This window comes from Talpa europaea (assembly GCF_964194135.1).
Source record: "Talpa europaea genome assembly, chromosome: 9".
Taxonomy (NCBI): Eukaryota; Metazoa; Chordata; class Mammalia; order Eulipotyphla; family Talpidae; genus Talpa; species Talpa europaea.
In genome coordinates this window covers 35,532,853-35,550,195 of record NC_140076.1, presented here as the reverse complement: position 1 = coordinate 35,550,195, position 17,343 = coordinate 35,532,853, and the positions used below count along the sequence as shown (strand labels likewise).

General features: G+C 54.7%; 2 protein-coding genes across 2 annotated transcripts in view; both read left to right on the top strand.

Moving 5' to 3' along the window:
* The window catches only part of RANBP17 (RAN binding protein 17), a gene marked incomplete at both ends in the record, with an annotated part of 302,743 nt that extends 301,742 nt beyond the window's left edge, over window positions 1-1,001 (top strand). Inside the window, one exon of the mRNA XM_084242318.1 lies at window positions 905-1,001. Within this exon, the coding sequence (XP_084098444.1) occupies window positions 905-1,001 (97 nt within the window). The remainder of the gene's footprint in view (window positions 1-904) is intronic.
* Window positions 1,002-11,049: 10,048 nt separating this feature from the next.
* TLX3 (T cell leukemia homeobox 3) lies at window positions 11,050-13,360 on the top strand (the record flags this gene model as incomplete). The annotated part of the gene is made up of 3 exons (XM_084242769.1): window positions 11,050-11,611; window positions 11,987-12,230; window positions 13,150-13,360. 3 exons carry the CDS (start codon window positions 11,050-11,052, stop codon window positions 13,358-13,360), a joined length of 1,017 nt encoding a protein of 338 aa, XP_084098895.1.
* Window positions 13,361-17,343: the final 3,983 nt, after the last annotated feature.

Sequence of the window (17,343 nt, the reverse complement as noted above, 5' to 3'; positions counted from 1 at the left end):
TGGTCTTGTGGAGTCACCAGTTGGGGCTCTATAATACACAGTCAAGTTGGTTGACTGCCTATTCCATGCCAAGGACTTCTATCAGACAGAAAGTTGCAACTTCCAAGCTACCAGGAGAAGACATTTAATGAATGGGGAAATCCTAGGTGTCACAGAGGGATAATTTCTTCACCTAAGGCTTCGTGATCACTACCTCTTGAGCAGCTCTGAGAAATGGTAACAGGCAGCTCTCCTCATTTAAGGAGAGCACAAGCCAGCAAGGACTGTATATTTTCCATGTACCAGGTACCATGTACAGCATTTGCAGGTACTATTTCAACTCACTCAATAAATTTCACTTCCCATAATCCCATTAGGTAGCTACTCTTACTAGACACCAAAACAAGAGGTTAAGGATTCACTGAGATCACCCAGCTGCGTAGTGGTGGGGCCAGGATTTGAACTTAGGTAGCCTAACGTAGTGGCCCCTCTTTTTGAAATACTAAGATCAGTTTTCTCATCTGTAAAATAAAGATAGTAATACCTATCTTGGGAAATACTACTGATGATTAAATGAATATATAAGTAAACTCAGCCCAGTGCCTGCACATAAACTTCAGTTATTTTCTTTATATTCCTCACCATCTATGTGTAATTTGACATTTAAAACAATTGTAAAATAGTAGAACCACAAAATGCACCCCTCAAATTGGTAGAGTGTATTTGTTGGTAACCTTTGTTTTCCATAAGGGGATGACGGGGAGGGGATGCTGATGACAGAAAATAATGGCAGTGACAGTGGAATAAAGTTCAGCCGGGATCGAGGACCTCTCCAGGGTCCTGAACTCCACAATGGCTTGATCATCCAAAGGTTCATATAGCCTGGGTCTGGACACTGCCCTTGACTCTTTCTTCCTCTTTACAGGTTCACACAGAACCTATCCGTCTTCAGAAGAGATGTGGCAGAGGCCCTGCGCTGTGATGGCAGCACCGACCTGTGCAGTCTGGACATGATGAGCTGACCCCACTTCTGACCATGTGCTGAGCAGCATTTATCAAGAGACTCTTGTGGGTCTGGATCCCAGGGCAGTGATGTTGGCTAACCCTAGGGAATTTATTTTTCAAAACAAACAAACACAACAAACTCCCTACCTTTTTATAAGTCTGGCCTAATTGTAAGAATTTATAATAGTGCACAGTGTAAATTCGATCTTTGCTCTGAGAAAGCAAAAGATGTGTTTTCAGCCTTTCTAGAAGATACCATTATCTTTGTTCTTATAATGCTCTGAAAGGGTGTAGAAACAATGTTTAACCAAAGAATATAATAAACCAGGTTTGCACCTAAGTGTGTACTAGTTAATGCTTCTGCAGTCAAGGTTGTAAATTTGTGGGAGATGCAGCCTTCACATGGGTCCTGGGTTGAGACAAATACCATTTGAACCCGTTAAATTAGTAGTTTGTTATGAGTCTGGGAGAAGAAGCATTGAGGATGCTGAACTGTGGGCATTTAGCGTGAGCCTGGGAGCTCTCCTCAGCATCCCACAGGACTGCACACAGTCCTCTCTGCCTCAGCAGCATCTGATAAAGTTGAGAGACAGTAACACAATTAAATGACTTACAAACGACGTTTGCTTTTCACTGGCATAAATCTGAAGTGGTTCAGTCTAGAAGAATTAAGCTGTGCAATTACTGCCTGCAGAGATAGTTCTTCAGAAGGCGTCGGGCAGCCCCAGCAAGTTCTGAGTGGTGCTGGCACCCAGGCCTTCTGCCTCCATTTCATTTTTAAGAGAAGCTGAAGGAGTGTAAATGAAGTACATATTTGAAGTCGCTCTGTCTTTTGGGCTACCCAAGACAGTTCTAGGTGCTAAAGATCTTGCAAGAATGAGGGACAGTGGGTTTCCATCCTTCCACAAAAACACGTATTACTCGTTGGGACTGCAACTAACCCAAACCCAGGATCCCAAGGAGGCGTCACAGTCTGTGATTGATGTAACTTCGCTGTTCACTGGAGAGTGCCGCTGCCAGTGCTTCCATGTCTCACAGCTCTGCCTTCATGTCTCAGACTTGCAATGAGCATTGTGCCCTTTATTTTTCTGATAAGACATGAGAGGACGTCCTTACTGTGGAAGAGTAGATTCAACGGCTGCTGTTAAAATCTTATTTCTCAGGCTCGTGTTTGTTGAAACCTTTCTTGATAGTTGAGTTTTGCAACAGGTTTGTCACATAAAAGGAGAGTCACCCAAGTTTATCTCAAAATGTTTGTCTTCCAAGTGTGAACCCAGGAAGCCAGGGGAAAGCATGTCACAGTACAGTAACTTATAGTATTCAGTGGATAAGTAAGCCTTCGTCTTACACTGTGTTTCATTAGCACTGGGAATTATCATTTTCCTTGAGATGGTAAAACTTTATAACCAACATCAAGTGTTTGGAGAAGTCTGACTTGAGAATTTCTGCTTCTCAGGGTCTTACTACTGCACACTCATCCCACAAAAGTGCTTCATAGAAAGCCAATCCCAATCTGGCACTGTTTTCTTTACAGAAGTCTAGGGACCAAAAGCACCATTGCATTTATATTAAATGCTTACAAGAAAATAAGAACATGAACTTTCTTTTCTTTGCCATGCTGCCAAAAGTCACCTGAAGGTGTGTCACCAAGCGTTGCAAGGCCCCATCACTCAACCACACTTTGGAGGGCTGCTCCCCCAGGACTCATCAGGCCCCTTCAACAGGGTGCTGCTGGGTTTCCAGAACACACACCAGGATGGGGAGCACCCGTCTTGCTGGGGCCCAGGTGACGTCTCCCTTAGTCCTCACAGAGTCCTGGGAGGGTAGAGGGTAGAGAGCGGCATTCCCACTTCTCAGATAGGGAAACTAAGGCTCACTGGTGGAATGCAAGTGGCACAGATCACACAGGCAGGATTTGAACCCAAATCTGTCTCACCTCAAAGGAATTCCTGGTCTCTCCATGGAAGACTTTTCAGAATTAAAAGTTGAAAGTAGTTACTATTTACCTCCATTTCCAGAAATCCATGGTTACATACTTACCCAAAATGTAGTGACTTACAGCAACATGGATTATCCCACAGTTCCCAGATGTCAGGAATCCATAGCCAGGCTTCTGCTCCAGGCTGTTGGATAGGACTGCCCGCATCGCAAGGCTCGACCAGGGGAGGATCAGCCTGCAACTCACTCAGGGTTGTCAGTAGAATTGGTTTTCTGTGGGTCGGTGGGTGAGCACCTGCGTGCCTTGCCAGGTGGGCCTCTCCCCACAGGGCATCTTGCTTCATCAGAGCAAGCCAAAGCACAGGACCTGCATTCAAGCAGCAATCTGGAAGTCACCAGCTCCTAGAAGTCAGTCTCAAAGGGGTAACAATCACCCCAGGGGCAGATTACACGAGGGCGAGAATACCAGGAGGTGGGTAGGGTTCAGGGCCACCTGCCCACAACTCATGAGACTTTGTGGAGAGGTTGGGTTTCTTTGGAGAATTTTGAAAAAGATTCCTGACTTTTCTTAGAGGTCTAGGTTCCCTTCCATGCTCCTGGGAAGGGAGAGGGAGTGGGGTGGCTAAGTATTTAAGGAGCATGTTATAATGTACATTCATCCCCCAAGCCAGGGTAACCTGTGCATCCCACATCTTTTAGAGACAGCCTCGGTAAGGACAGTTGGGGGTTCTGGGGACAACCTGGAGGCCATATGGGAATTCTCTGGAAGGACAATCTAAATTTTAAAACAAGCATTCAAGGACACACCCAACCCAAGCCTGCAGAGGACACACCAAAGAAACTTGTGGACCCATTAAATGTTCTAATCAAATCTCAGTGTATCCAACACACATTAAGCAACAGGAAAGAGATGGTGGGGGCAGCTCCACTGGGCACACTTATAAGCATGTGGCCTGGAGTGAGGACAGGAGGTGTGGGACCGGCAGGCACCGCTCATCCTCTGGGTGGGATCCTCGTTTGCTGACACATCACATTCAGCCAGTGAACATGGATCAACTGCTACAGCTCAGGTTCAAGAAAAACTGCTACACTTCTACACTGACCTCAGAACCTGAGCCCCAAGAACCCTGCCTCCTGCCTATGTTTCTGTTTTTCTGCGCCCATCAGGCTTAGTGAAGGAGTTCAAGATCCCCGCATGATGGGTGGTGACCTGAGCTCAGAAGAGCCTGCCTGGCCCCGAACCCCAGAGGCCCTGCCAGCCTAGAAATGCCTCTGGGTTGTGGTCCTGGAGGCCCCGGGCAAACAGGCCTGGCTTGTAGCCATTAGCTGAGATCCTAAATTAGTTTAACTGTCAACAGCTGAGCACAAGAACAAAGGCCAGGCTAGGTTTGGAGAGAGAAATGGAGAAATAGGGGGAAGTAAAAGAGCTGGCACTGGGCAGGGGGGTGACTTATCTCAATGGAGACTAGCCCGGCAGGGTATGGTGGGGAAATAGCGTTTGAGAGGACACAGCTCCTATGGTGAGGAGGGAAGCACTGAAGAGGAGCGCAGGGTAGAGCAGAAAGGCAAAAGTAGGTTTCAAGGGGCCTCCCTGGTGGCACAAGGGGTTAAGCACAGCACTATGAAGCTATCCGCAGCCTCTGCAGCATGAGTTCAATCCCCAGCCGGCCAGGGAGCTGACATACATGGCACAGCAGACCTCTCCTGACTCGCCTGCTGCTCCCCTCAGCAGTGTGTTTCAGTAGATCTACCTGTTCTGCTCCCCACTCTGCCTCTGGTGAATCCTCTCACCCTCCACACCTCTGACCTACACCCCAGTTCTTGTATGCATAGATAAAAATAAAATCTTTTTTTTAAAAAAAAAGTAGGTTTCAAGATGACCATTAAATAATTCGAACCACTGTCACTGAGTGAGCACTCTCTAAGCATAACAAACTGCTACGACATTTAAAGCTTCCCAATAGGAATGTTGTATATTAGTATCCCCATTTTAGAGATGATAAAACTGAGACCGAAAGACAGACCCAAGGCCACATAGCTAAAAAGTAGGCAAGCCAGATTTCAAAGTCAGGACAACCTAACACCAAAACTCGTCCTACACCAGGTACTTCACAATGGGTTTTGGGGCCAGCAGGACAGGAAAGGTGCAGATGAGACCCCTTGAGATCCCCAGTGGGGCCAGGTGCACCCAAAGAAAGCACAGTCCAATATCTGGGCCTCTTGCTTATTGTGTCTGTGGGTTCTGCCACCGATTCATCCTCCTCCCTGAACTTTATAAAATCATTCTTGAGATTTTTAATGTTTTATTGAGGTGCAAGTTTACGATGACAGCAAACCTTTCAAACTACAGCGAGAGTAACCTGCCTCCTTGGCATATTAAAAAATAATGTTAGTGTCGGTTTTTACGTCCCATAGTTTGGATTGCTGATAAGAGCGCTTCCTTGACAAGATTCTTTTTGAGGTTTACAGAAAGCGTAATAAAATATGTAAGTTACATTTCCACAAACAAAAGCTATAACATAAGTTATTTATAAGCGTGAGATACAAACAGTATCACGATAAATAAACCATAAAGGGTACCTGCAACATCCATCTTAATGTAATTTGCCCAACAAAAGTGTTGAAACGAAGTCAAATTTAGTAGAGGAATCTGTCAGGAAGAAAGGAAAGTTGTAGAACACAAAATGGGAAAAATGGCTGATGGGCAGAAGGAAACAAAGCATGAGATGGGGTCGGGAGGACCCTGAGGAGGCCACCACCTATGCTTGCCCTGGGCTCCCACATGCACTGACCAGTCTCTGCCCTGCACGCACCCCCATCTGCACACTGCTGTCCCGCTGCATCTTCCACCAGCCTCAGCACCCCACCCCACCCCCCCTCCACCCCAAGGAGAAAGGAATATTTGCTCCTCCCTTCCTCCCTGTCTTATACCATCCCTCCCACCCCCACCCCAGGGCCAGTTTCCTCAGGCTGCTGCCAGGCTGGTGAGGCCTGGATCTGATACAACGCAAGGATCCTGAAAATCATTCGTTCACTCATTCATTCACCTGCCATAGATAAAGCCATGAATGAGACAAAACCACCTTCAGAGGTGGTGAGCCGGAGAAACGGGATGGGTTCTGAAGGCCACCAGGGTAGCCAAGAAAATAAACAGGTGGTGAATGACTGGGTCAGACGGCAGTGACCTGGGTGCGACCAGAGGCAGAGCCCCGCTGCAGGAGTTGCTGGAGTGGGAAGGCTGCCCCAGCACACGCATATTCCTGGATGCGCCTCTGCCCCTTTTCCCTGTGCCCTCGGCTGACCTTGCTGTGCGCTCTTCAGTTTAATGGATGATCGTCCTCCAGGGACACAGGCCCTGGGCCCAGCCCCGGGACATGGAATCCAATGCTGACAACACTGTTCTGCCCTGGCAGAACTTGGGGCCAGTGGGGGATACAGATGTGACCCCACCATGGCCAGCACTCCTTCCCCACCCCCAGGGTCCTGAGTTCTTTCACCCACACCCTCCACTGATTCCCCTCCCCACTCAACACTGTGACCTAGAATCCTTACCGCACTGTCACAGAGTAGAAATGGGGGCAGGAGGGAAAGGGAAAAGCTTTGTCATCTAGAGTCCGAGATTCAGTCCCAGACAGACCTTCCCAACTGCACATCCCGGGGTCAGAGGCTTCATGTACCTAAGGCAAGTCATGACCGGTGTGAGCAGGGGGTGGGGGGAGGAGGGGGTGCTTGTGGCACAGGCACCAGGTGGGCTTTTCCTTCCCGCCAAGGCCAGACCCTTTCCAGCCACCAGGGGAGGGTCTTGTCCTGGGGAAGAAGTGCTGAGGAGCCCGGGCTGCATTACTCCCACTGTCAGATGAGGAAACTAAGGTCCAAGTCTGAACACAATGCAGAAAACTTGAGTAAGTACTCAGTAAATTTTGGGTGAATAAATTCCAGGCAGGTCTTTAGAAGCTTCCATCCTAAGACCAGAAAGGGTCCCTGGAGATTTCTGATTGAGGTGTATGAATGAAGACTGAAGGCGGGCCTCCCCAGTGGCGGTGCCGCAGCCGGTTGAGCACCGCACTGTGAAGCTGTCCACAGCCTCCGCAGTGCAGGTTCAATTCCCGGCTGGCCAGGGAGATTCCCACATGGTGCAGCAGACCTCTCCTGTCGTGCCCGCTGCTCCCCTCAGCAGTGTACTTTGTTCAGTCTGCCTGCTCTGCTCCCTGCTCTGTCTCTGGTGAATCCTCTCACCCTCCCCCATGTCTGGCCTGTACCCCAGCTCTTGTATAAAAATAAATAAATCTTTAAAAAAAAAAAACCTGGAGGGAGGGTAGGTGAGCAGCCTGTAAAATGGTATTTGTGGCAAATTATGCCTTTGTGTCTTTGTCTAAGGACATTGTCCGTTGTATTGCCACCAATCTTTCATGTAGGGTTGGTAACCCAGTATGATTCAACTTCCACCCCATTTTACAGACAGGGAAAATGAGTCCCATTCACACAGGAAGACAACAGCAGAGTGAGCCTGAACATACCAGCCTCCTGCACAAGGACAGCAAGCAATTCCAGTGTCCTGCCTCTCATCGGGGAAGCCCCCCTTGATCGGCAGCAAGGCCTCCACCAGCTCCACCCTTTCTCCTGGCTTCTTCAGGGGGACAATTGAGAGTCCTGGGAGTCTTTCTGGACAGAGGCACCTAGGACCCCCGATTCCCCGTTCTTAGAATTCTCATTTTCTATTCTGTGTGGGTACATCTGTCTCTGTCATCGTTCAGTTGGTGGCCAATAAAAAGACACAGCAAAAAATTACAATCTCAGGAACACCAAATGCATATCAAAGTCTATCGGGCCAAACAGTACTCAGAGAAAATTGTGTGCCCTTGAATGTGTTTATTTAAAAATAAAAATAAAAAGATTGACAAGAATGTGAACTGGTTTTGCCTCAACAAAGAATTGAATTAATAAAAATAAAACAAAAATTCCCGTAAGAAATGGCATTAAAAAAGAGGGCCATGAAATACAAGTCTTGTAAAACTTCACCAACTGTGATCACGAGAAAGGACAGGAGCGTAACTCAGGGAAGGAGGCACAGAGGACACCAGCCCTGATTCACATGACAGTTTCACATAATGAAAGAACCTTTTTCCCACGATGTGGTAACAACACACTGGACAACTTGGAGGAGATGGACAGTGATCCAAGCACTGGCTTCCAAATCTGAGCCAGCCTCAGAAGCACTTGGAGGGCATGTTAAATGAGTCCCACCCAGAGTTTCTGATTCTGGGAGTGGGTCAGGGTCTAAGCACTGCATTTCTAACAAATTTCCAGGTGATGCCACTCTGCTGGTCCAGGAATGCACTTTGAAAACCACTGATCCAGGTCTACTACTAGACCCACGTACTCCCCTTCCTGAGCTGCCTGACAGCTCTGTTCTGGCTTAACTGAGAGATAAAGGGGTTCTGTGATCAGGGCCCCAAAGCACCTACGGCTACAGTGACCAGAGACCCAGATCTCACAGCAGCTGCATGCTGTGAGGTGGAGCCCTCACCCACAGCAGGCACTGTGCCCAATGTCTTCACCCAGATGAGCTCGTTGGTACTGACACCTCACCAGATGAGGAAACTGAGTCACAAAGAAACTGGATAATTCCCTGAGCCCGAACTGGTAAGTGGGAATCCAGTTATGAAACACTGGGCTGTGCACCAAGCCTTGGAGCCATGTGGGCCATGCCACCCACATCTTCTAACTCATCCCCACATACCCACGCGAGGTGGGCCTGTATCCCAAATTAACAGAGCCAGATAGTGGCAAAGACAGGCCTGGAATTCTGGGCTGTGTCAGGAAGGTATGGAAAGTGGACTTGGTTAAGCACCAGCAGCTGAGCAGGGAGCTGTGAGTCCCTGTAACACTCTGAGCCCCAGCTCCCTCTTCAGGTAAAAATTGGGGTTAATAATAGCACTTTCCCCATCGGGCTGTTGTGAGGAATAAATAAATACCCCCAACATTCACACACAGAGACAAATGCACACACACACACACACACACAGAGAGAGAGAGAGAGAGAGAGAGAGAGAGAAAGAGAGAGAGACATATACACATGCCAAGTTCTCAACTCTCAGGCTACTGTGTTCCTTAAAGTTATTATTTTATAACCACCAGCTTCTCACAGACCCTGTCTCATTTACTTCTCACAGCCACTCTGGGGGTAGCTATTACCCTTTCTGTTTTACAAAGGAAAATGAGGCTCCAGAAGGGGCAATGAGGAGCCCAACAGCCCCGTGATGGCCAGTGGCAAAGCCTGAATTAGGAGCAGGAGGCCCCCAGGGCCAGCAATGGCTCCTGCTCAATCTAAGGATCCTCCTCCCCTGATGCCCCAGCCCCAGATGCCCTGCTCTCCTCACCCCTCACAGCCTAGCAGCCTCCTACTCCCCACCCAACACTGGGGTTGCATAAAGGTCAGAGAGTTGCCCAAGGACATTCAGTGACTGCGACCAAACTCAGGAACCCAAACTTTAAGTAGCAAATCTTGAGGCTTCTCCATTGGGGCAGGCAGCAGATTATTCAAAGAATCCCCAGCCTGCTGCCTCCAGCCCTTCTTGGTCTTCTGAGACCGCCCCACCCTATAGGCCAATTCACCCTTTTTTCTGCAATATTCTGAGCCTCCGCAAATAAAATAAAACTGCAAACAAACAAACAAACAAGAATCTTAAGGATAATACATCAACCATCATGCTAGGGGTAGAAGGGCAGCAGAGCTGGGTGTCAGCTGGGTGCCAGGCCCCATGTTCCGCACTCTCTCAGTAGACCACTCAGACTCCCTACAACCCCGAGGTGCAAGCATTGCCCATTTTACAAATAAGAAAACCAAAACCTGACGATATAGAGTCACCTGCACAAGGGCACTTAGCAAGGAAGTGGCCGGTCTCATTTTGAACACCCTCTGGCCACCCGCACATCCCAACTCTCACCAGGTCCGCAAGACAAGAAGCAAAAGAAGAGGCCTGGCCAGGGGTGCAGTAGTCAGTTTGCGCCTAACGAGTTTAGAATTCGCAGGCATCAAACGATTCTGTATGTCGCCCAAGGGGGACGATTTAGACTGACACAGAGGGTGAGTGCCCCGCACTCGCACATATCCACTGTGCTCCAAGGCCAGCCTGGACAGACTGGGGTGGTGGGGTTGTGAGCTGTCACAGCGCCCAGGCTTTGCTGGAGGGGCTCGCAGCTCTGGTTACCCAAAGAAATCCGCTACTTGCTCTAAATTAGAGCGGTCCGCGCCCCTGCTCCTAGGAAACCCTATGTGCCCACACCTGCCACGCATGGGTCGGGCCCCAAGCACGACCACAAACCCGTACATTCTGCAACGAATTTCGAAGGGCCGCATCCCCGCACCCAACCTGGAGCCCCCGAGTCCTTAGCCCAGCCGGGACCGCCACGCGTGGGCACCTGCGAGTCACGCCTCAGTCAGCCTGGAGCAAGTCAGGGAGTGTCTCCAAAGTGGCCTTGGCAGTGCGGCCGAAGCCCGGGTAGGGGCGAATTCTCCCCATGCGGGTCGGAGTCCTCGCGAGCTCAGAACGCGCTACGGTGCTCCCCTCACCCCGCGCGCAGGGAGCGCAGAGCTTGCGCCCCAAGGTGCGCCCCTTTCGTTGCTCCCGCGGCGACAGTGTCCAAGACGCTTCCCTGGATGCCTCAGGATCGCTCAGGGCTGCAACTCCACGGTAATCGAAAGGATTCATAGGGTTTGCTTTTTGCTCAGATGAAAAAAATTTGGAAGAAATCGAAAAAACCCTCAGCAAGGGACAATTTCGCAAGCCGAGCGCCCTGTTGGCCCCGCGCGGCAGCCGGGAAGCGACCGGGGCCGGGGAGGAGCGGGGAGCGTCTGCTAATTGCGGCTTCGTTAGATTTCGGGTTTGGGAGGCTGCGGTTCGGGCGCTAATATCCGCCGCCCATTATCCCGGCTAATAAATTTGACCTATTGTTCGTTTGTTAAAATGATGTCACCTTGGAACAGTCCCTAAGCTCCTATTTCCATGAATTAGGCCTTTATTGAAAGCCGGGAGCCAATGGGAGGAGAGAGGCTTGTTGATCGCAGCCAATGGCTGCGGCGGGAGAGGAATTAGCAGCGGAAACTCCAGGTTCGGTTCAAGAAAGATGACACAGAGCCTGTCGGGCCCGCGCACTCTTGGCAAAGTTTCAGTGCGACGAGAGGCGCCGGGCGCTCCATGGCCGCGCCGTAACCGGGACCCTGCCGCCTCCCCGCCCAGCCCAGCCCAGCCCTTCCGCCCGCCCAGGATGGAGGCGCCCGCCAGCGCGCAGACCCCGCACCCGCACGAGCCCATCAGCTTCGGCATCGACCAGATCCTCAACAGCCCGGACCAGGACAGCGCACCAGCCCCGCGGGGCCCCGACGGCGCCAGCTACCTGGGAGGGCCCCCCGGGGGACGTCCGGGAGCCACCTACCCGTCTCTGCCCGCCTCTTTCGCCGGCCTCGGCGCGCCCTTCGAGGACGCGGGATCTTACAGTGTCAACCTGAGCCTGGCTCCCGCCGGCGTGATCCGGGTGCCGGCGCACAGGCCGCTGCCCGGGGCCGTGCCGCCGCCTCTGCCGAGCGCGCTGCCCGCCATGCCCTCCGTGCCCACGGTCTCCAGCCTAGGTGGCCTCAATTTCCCCTGGATGGAAAGCAGCCGCCGCTTCGTGAAAGACCGATTCACAGGTGAGCAGGGAGGGTGACCTGGCACCGGGCCTCAGCCCGCTCCGGGCCAGAGCGCCGCGCCCTAAGTGCCCCACGCTCGGAAACGATTCCTGAGATCCAAGCGCGACAGAGGCCTTCGCGCCCAGGGGTCCGGGAAACCGTGTGTGTGGGGCTGGGGGTGGGGCGGGGGACGGGTAGCGGAGTTTAGGGGAAATGCACCTGTGCCCAGGGGAAAGGGGAGAGCACCTCACAGCCCGCTTTGGTGCCGCTGGGGTCGCGCGGGACCAATGAAACAGCGGAGCACTCTGCGCCCCACGGGGCGCCACGGGGTGCGCCTGGGGCCTGAGCCGCAGTGGAGCGGGCTTGGGCTTCAGGGAGCCTCCTGTGTCTCCGCAGCGGCAGCGGCGCTCACGCCCTTCACCGTGACCCGGCGCATCGGCCACCCCTACCAGAATCGGACACCGCCCAAGCGTAAGAAGCCGCGCACGTCCTTTTCTCGCGTGCAGATATGCGAGCTGGAAAAGCGCTTCCACCGCCAGAAGTACCTGGCTTCGGCCGAGAGGGCGGCGCTCGCCAAGTCCCTCAAAATGACGGACGCGCAGGTCAAGACCTGGTTCCAAAATCGGAGGACCAAGTGGCGGTGAGAGGCCCGGCCCTGTCACCTAACACCCGAGCTCCACTTCTCCCCGCGCCGCGGCATCGCACTCCCCGCCCTAGTGCCACCCCCTGCTCTTCCTCCCGGGGCCCAGGGGTCCCCTTTTCCCGCCCCAGTTGTGTCTCTCTGCGTCCCACGGACCTGTGCTTCTCTCCCGAGCCCGGGCTTCTGCTCCATCCCCAGCCCCGAGCCGCTCTCCTGACCCTCTCCAACTCTCCCCTGCTCCACTCCACCTCCTGCGCCCGCTCGGTCTCCTCTCGCCAGCCCGCTCCCCGCCTCACCCCGTCCTGGCGCTTTTCCACTGTCCCTGCGGCTCTGGCTCCGGGCTCGCCCTCTCAAATTTCCCACCATCAGCGTCGGGCCGGGCTCGCTCTCTAGCTCTCCAGCCCAACTCCAGCCCGTTTTCACCCGGTGCTTGTTTCCATCCAACCCGCGAACGACGAAGCGATCCCTGGAAGCGGGGTTCGAGGCGGGGCCTGGGAGAAGTGGACGAGATGGTCGCGTCCGGGGGCCGCGCGAGGGTGGTGCAGAGCCAGCCCGCCCAGCGCGGACCCAGAGATGCCGGTGCCCGCAGGGCCCAGTCGGTTACACCCGCGCTCTGCCCTTGTTATACGGCAGAAGAAAACAATCTTTTTTGTTGGCGATGCCACAATACCCGGCGCGCAGGTGGGCGGCGGGCAGAGTCCCCTCCCGGCGACCGCCCTGTTCACAACAAAAACAAACAATCCCACCCCGCTCCCTGGGCGCCCGGGCCTCGGGCGCACGGCGCCGGCCGGGAGGCAGACGGGCCTCGCGCCCCGAGGCTCCCGGCTGGCCTCTCGGCTCCTGGGAGGGCCGGGCCCCCGCCGGCGGCCCCGCGCGCCGGGTGCATGACGGTGCTGTCCCTCTCCCTCCCCCGGTGCAGGCGGCAGACGGCGGAGGAGCGGGAGGCGGAGCGGCAGCAGGCGAGCCGGCTCATGCTGCAGCTGCAACACGACGCCTTCCAAAAGAGCCTCAACGACTCCATCCAGCCTGACCCGCTCTGTCTGCACAACTCGTCGCTTTTCGCTCTGCAGAATCTGCAGCCCTGGGAAGAGGACAGCTCCAAGGTCCCCGCCGTCACCTCTCTGGTGTGAGCCACCAGCGCGCACTGTCGCCAAGGATCGCCGCCCCCACCTGGCGAGGCGCCTCGGGCCCCAGCCGGGCTGGGGGGAACCGAGGCCGAGAGGGGAGGGGCCGCCAAGCTCGAGCGGGCCCCGGGGCGCGGCTGCATCCCAGCCGGCCGCGGATGGGGGCTGGGCCCGGGCTCCGCGCGGCTGCACAATCCGAGCCCCCGTCCCGCACCCCGTCCCGCCCCAGGCCTGGGCCTGACAAAGAAAGCGCCTTACGTTTCTCCGCCCCTCGCCCGCACCCCCCGGGCCGGGCGCCTGTATTATACTTTGTACTTTTGCCCAAACGTGTAAATAATAAAAGTTTTGGCTTTTTTCTTTAGAATCCGGCCACCTGCTTCCCCGCGGGGGCCGCTGGAGGAGGGTCGGTCGACCAGGCGGTTGGGGGAAGCGCCAGGGGCTGGGGTACCCTGAGTTTAGGCGGGGTACACTCCTCTCCTTTTCCGTTCCTTTTATTTAATTCGTTTTATTTAATAAAAAAAGTTAGCTATTTCACTTAACGCCGCTTTTATTTCGTTTTCGTTCCAATAATGCTCGGTGAACCCCTGCCCTGCGCCCCACCCCTACGCCGGTGGAGGCCGAGCGGCGCTGTGCCGGGCGCGCCCACTTCTCCAAGCTTCGTGGTACTCGCCTCAGCTCGAACCCCGGCCCGGGGTCCCGCGGAGGATCCGCGGTGCAGGTCAGTGCGTGCTGCTCGCCCGCAGTCAGGGCGCCGCGGGGTGGGGTGGATCTGGGACAGGCGCTCTAGGCCCAGAAGTCGAGAGCCAGCGCCGAGATCTGGGAGCGAAAGGCCCTATTTGGGCGGCTATTGAGGCCGTCACTAGGTCAAACCTACAGACGGAGTAGGAGGCTCGGCGACCTCGAGCGTCTTGGAACGCGGAGCCACGCTCCGGCCCCCGCACACACAACCCCAACCCACTCTGTGCTCCCCTTTTCAGGCGAGGCCTCAAGGAGGCCCTGGGCCCGGCCCGCGGACCTGGCTTCGCCGGCATGTCAGCGACTGGGAGCCGGCTGCGCGGCAGACCCCCGGGGGCGTCCCGCGTCTGGGGAGTCAGCGCACTGCGCAACCCTCAGACGCCCGCGTCCTTTGGGGGTTGGCCTGGGAGCTCAGGTGGAACGTGACGTCACGTGACGTCATTGCAGCCTGGACTGCGTGGATGGACAGGAAGGGGCGGGTAGCTTGGAAAGCCCGCAGTCCCCAGGCCAGGTGTGAAAGCAGCGTGACCCGGTTCACGCAGCTTTACCTCCGCACAAAAGTTGGAAGTTTCGGGATCTTGGGAGCCGTAGCCAGGGGCCCTTCCAGGAATTATACACTCGAAGCGTCTCTCAACATTTCCTCCTGCTCCTAGATACTTGTCCTTTGCACATTCTCCCTTTTGGTCTTCAGAAGCTTTTATTTCTGGTCTTCACCTTTCTTTCTCTGCGATGTTCTGTTTTCTATTTGTTTATCTTGATCACCGTGTTGCTCTATTTGTATTTCTTTTCTTTTCTGCTTTGTGTTTCTCTGTAGTTCGTACTCTGTTTAGTTTCTCTGACTCTATCTTTCCTTGTCTTATCCTCTCTTCCCTCTTCCTCTCTCAATTTCTGACTCTCATGTCGTCTGTCTCATGTCGTCTGTCTTGTCTCCTGTCTCCTCCCTACTCCCCGCATGCCGCCTCCAGGCTGGGCTCCCAGTGGCTCCTTGAGGCTGGCCGGTCAGCGGCTGTCCCAAGTGTCCACACAGCATCCCCCCCAGCTTCACCCCCTCTGCCTCCCCCGGCTCGGCGCCACACTGGGTGCTCGCGCTCTTTCGTTGGACCCGGGCTGCGGATTGATTGCGCACTGGCTGGGCTTGAGGAAGGGGCGGGTGTCCAGGACACAGCGAGCGCTTCAGCCTCCTATCCCTACTGACATGAATCTGAGCGCCTGGGGATTTATAGACAACCCCAGAAAAGGACTAGGATGACTCTGAAGCTTGGGGTCTCTTCTGCGGGTGTTTTCCCCAAATGCTTCTATTTTCCCCGGATAAAAAGCCTGTTAAAAGCCGTCCTCCTCGAGATAGGAAGTGTTGGCCCTTTGCTGGCTAAGAAGCTCCTTCCTCGGGCTTTTCAATTTTCATTGCCTTTCAATTTTCCTCACGTTTATTCTATTTCTTCATGATAAGGCTTAGTGAGTTTTTTTTTTTTTTCTAAATTACTTTGTCGTTTTGTCAGGGTGATTCTCGATTCTTGGGCCTCCTTGGTATACACAGGTCTTTATCTTTCTCTCTAGTGCCTCCGTGTGTATTAAAAAGGTCTCTAGCCGAGAAGCCCTCTGGGGTGGGCGCTCAAGCAGGCACAGGACAGGGACCTGGTCTCGCTGCGGCCTTTGGGGGCTCAGCACTTACCCTCTCTGTAACGCTTTGTCCCAACCAAGTTTGCCCGGTCAGATGGGCTAGGAGTCTCTCTGAGTTGGAAGACTGAGCCCACTTGTGGGGGCCGCTTGTGACCATCTTTCGTCCACGCCCATCCAAATAAGTGTGGGCGCCCCCAGCGGGTGGGAGCTAGTGTCCAGAAATGCGAGGGGCTGCCGTTGTCTCGCCCCCTACTCCCGACGCCTGGAAGTTGCCATTTCCACTGTAGCTGCGCAGGACGGGAGGCCAAAGAACCTCCAACACCGGGCACAGCTCCCGGCGTCCCCCCCAGGTGGACTGTGAAGCAGAACCTCAGAGCCTGGGCGCGTAAATGTCAGGGTCAGGCAGATGCCCTTAGGGCGTATTTAGGGGGAAGAATCTGAAGTAGGCTGGGAGGTCTACACGGGCGCCCCATTCCAGATCCTCTCCCAACGTTAGGCCCCACCTTAAACCCCTCCCTGAAGCAAAGGGGGCTCCAAAGGCAGGCGGGGAGGTGTGGACGCCCAACCCTACGGTGGAGGGGATGGAGGAAGCGAAGCCGCCGGCTTCTCAGCTAGGGCCGGGGTACCTTGCCTCGCCGCCCCTCCCCGTGGCCTTTTCTAGCCTCCAGCGTCTAGAGCCGCACCCATTTCACAGATGCAGGACAGTGAAGCAAAAGGCAGCCTCGCAGTGGGGGAGGACTGGTCTCGGGGTTTCGGGGTTCTACCAGCAGACAGGCCGGCTTAAGTCCCCGCCGGCGTCCGCGAGGAGGCTGCCAACCCCGGGAGTCCAGAGTGAGTCCGCGCTCAGCTATTCCGGGAGCCTCCGCAGCGGCTGGGGGATTTAATGCGGACCCCGCCGGATCAGACGCCGGACTAAGGGCGGAGGGAACTGTGGGGCAGGTTTCCTGCTTTCTCAAGGGGCACTAGTTCCCCTTCAGCTGCTCTCTGTGCAGCGCCGGCCTGGGCCGAGAGCTTTGCTCGCTGCGTGTGGGTTACCCTGACCCGCACAGCGTCTGTGCGAGGTTTGGATTCCCCTCCCACCCTTTGCGGTTTGGAAAAACGAAAGAAGTTCAGAAAATAGTTCTGGGTAGGCGGGCTGAAGCGGGCAGCCCTCTCGCTCCCCGATTCAGCGCACTCTAACATTTGGGAGGAAAGGAAGACTTTCTTTGCCTAGAGAGGGACGAGGGGCGGCCTAGGGAGCACGGGGAGCCAGCGTCTCACCGGGCCCCGGATCTCAGCGCAACGGAAGGGCCTTCCGGCTCGGGCTTGGGCGGTGGGCTCCGGCTTCAAGTTCCAACGGGCGCCCAGGTTGGCGCGCGTGGGGGTGTTTGCTGATCTTGCAGGAGCCCAGAGAACTATCCGTGGGCGCCCCCGGCTCAGTGGAGAGACCCGTCTCTGCTGCCCCGTTTGTCCGGGAAACCGCAACACCCCCTCACCCATGACTCCCCTCCCACCCGGCGAGTTTGTCCCGAAACCCCCGCCAAAAGGCAGGACCCCCCGCCAAAGGCAGGACGGCGGCAGCCTGCACTGCAGTCAGCGGCGAGCCTCTGCTGGTTAGGCGCGCTCGGGTTTGGGGTTTCTGAGAGCGGCTTCGTCCA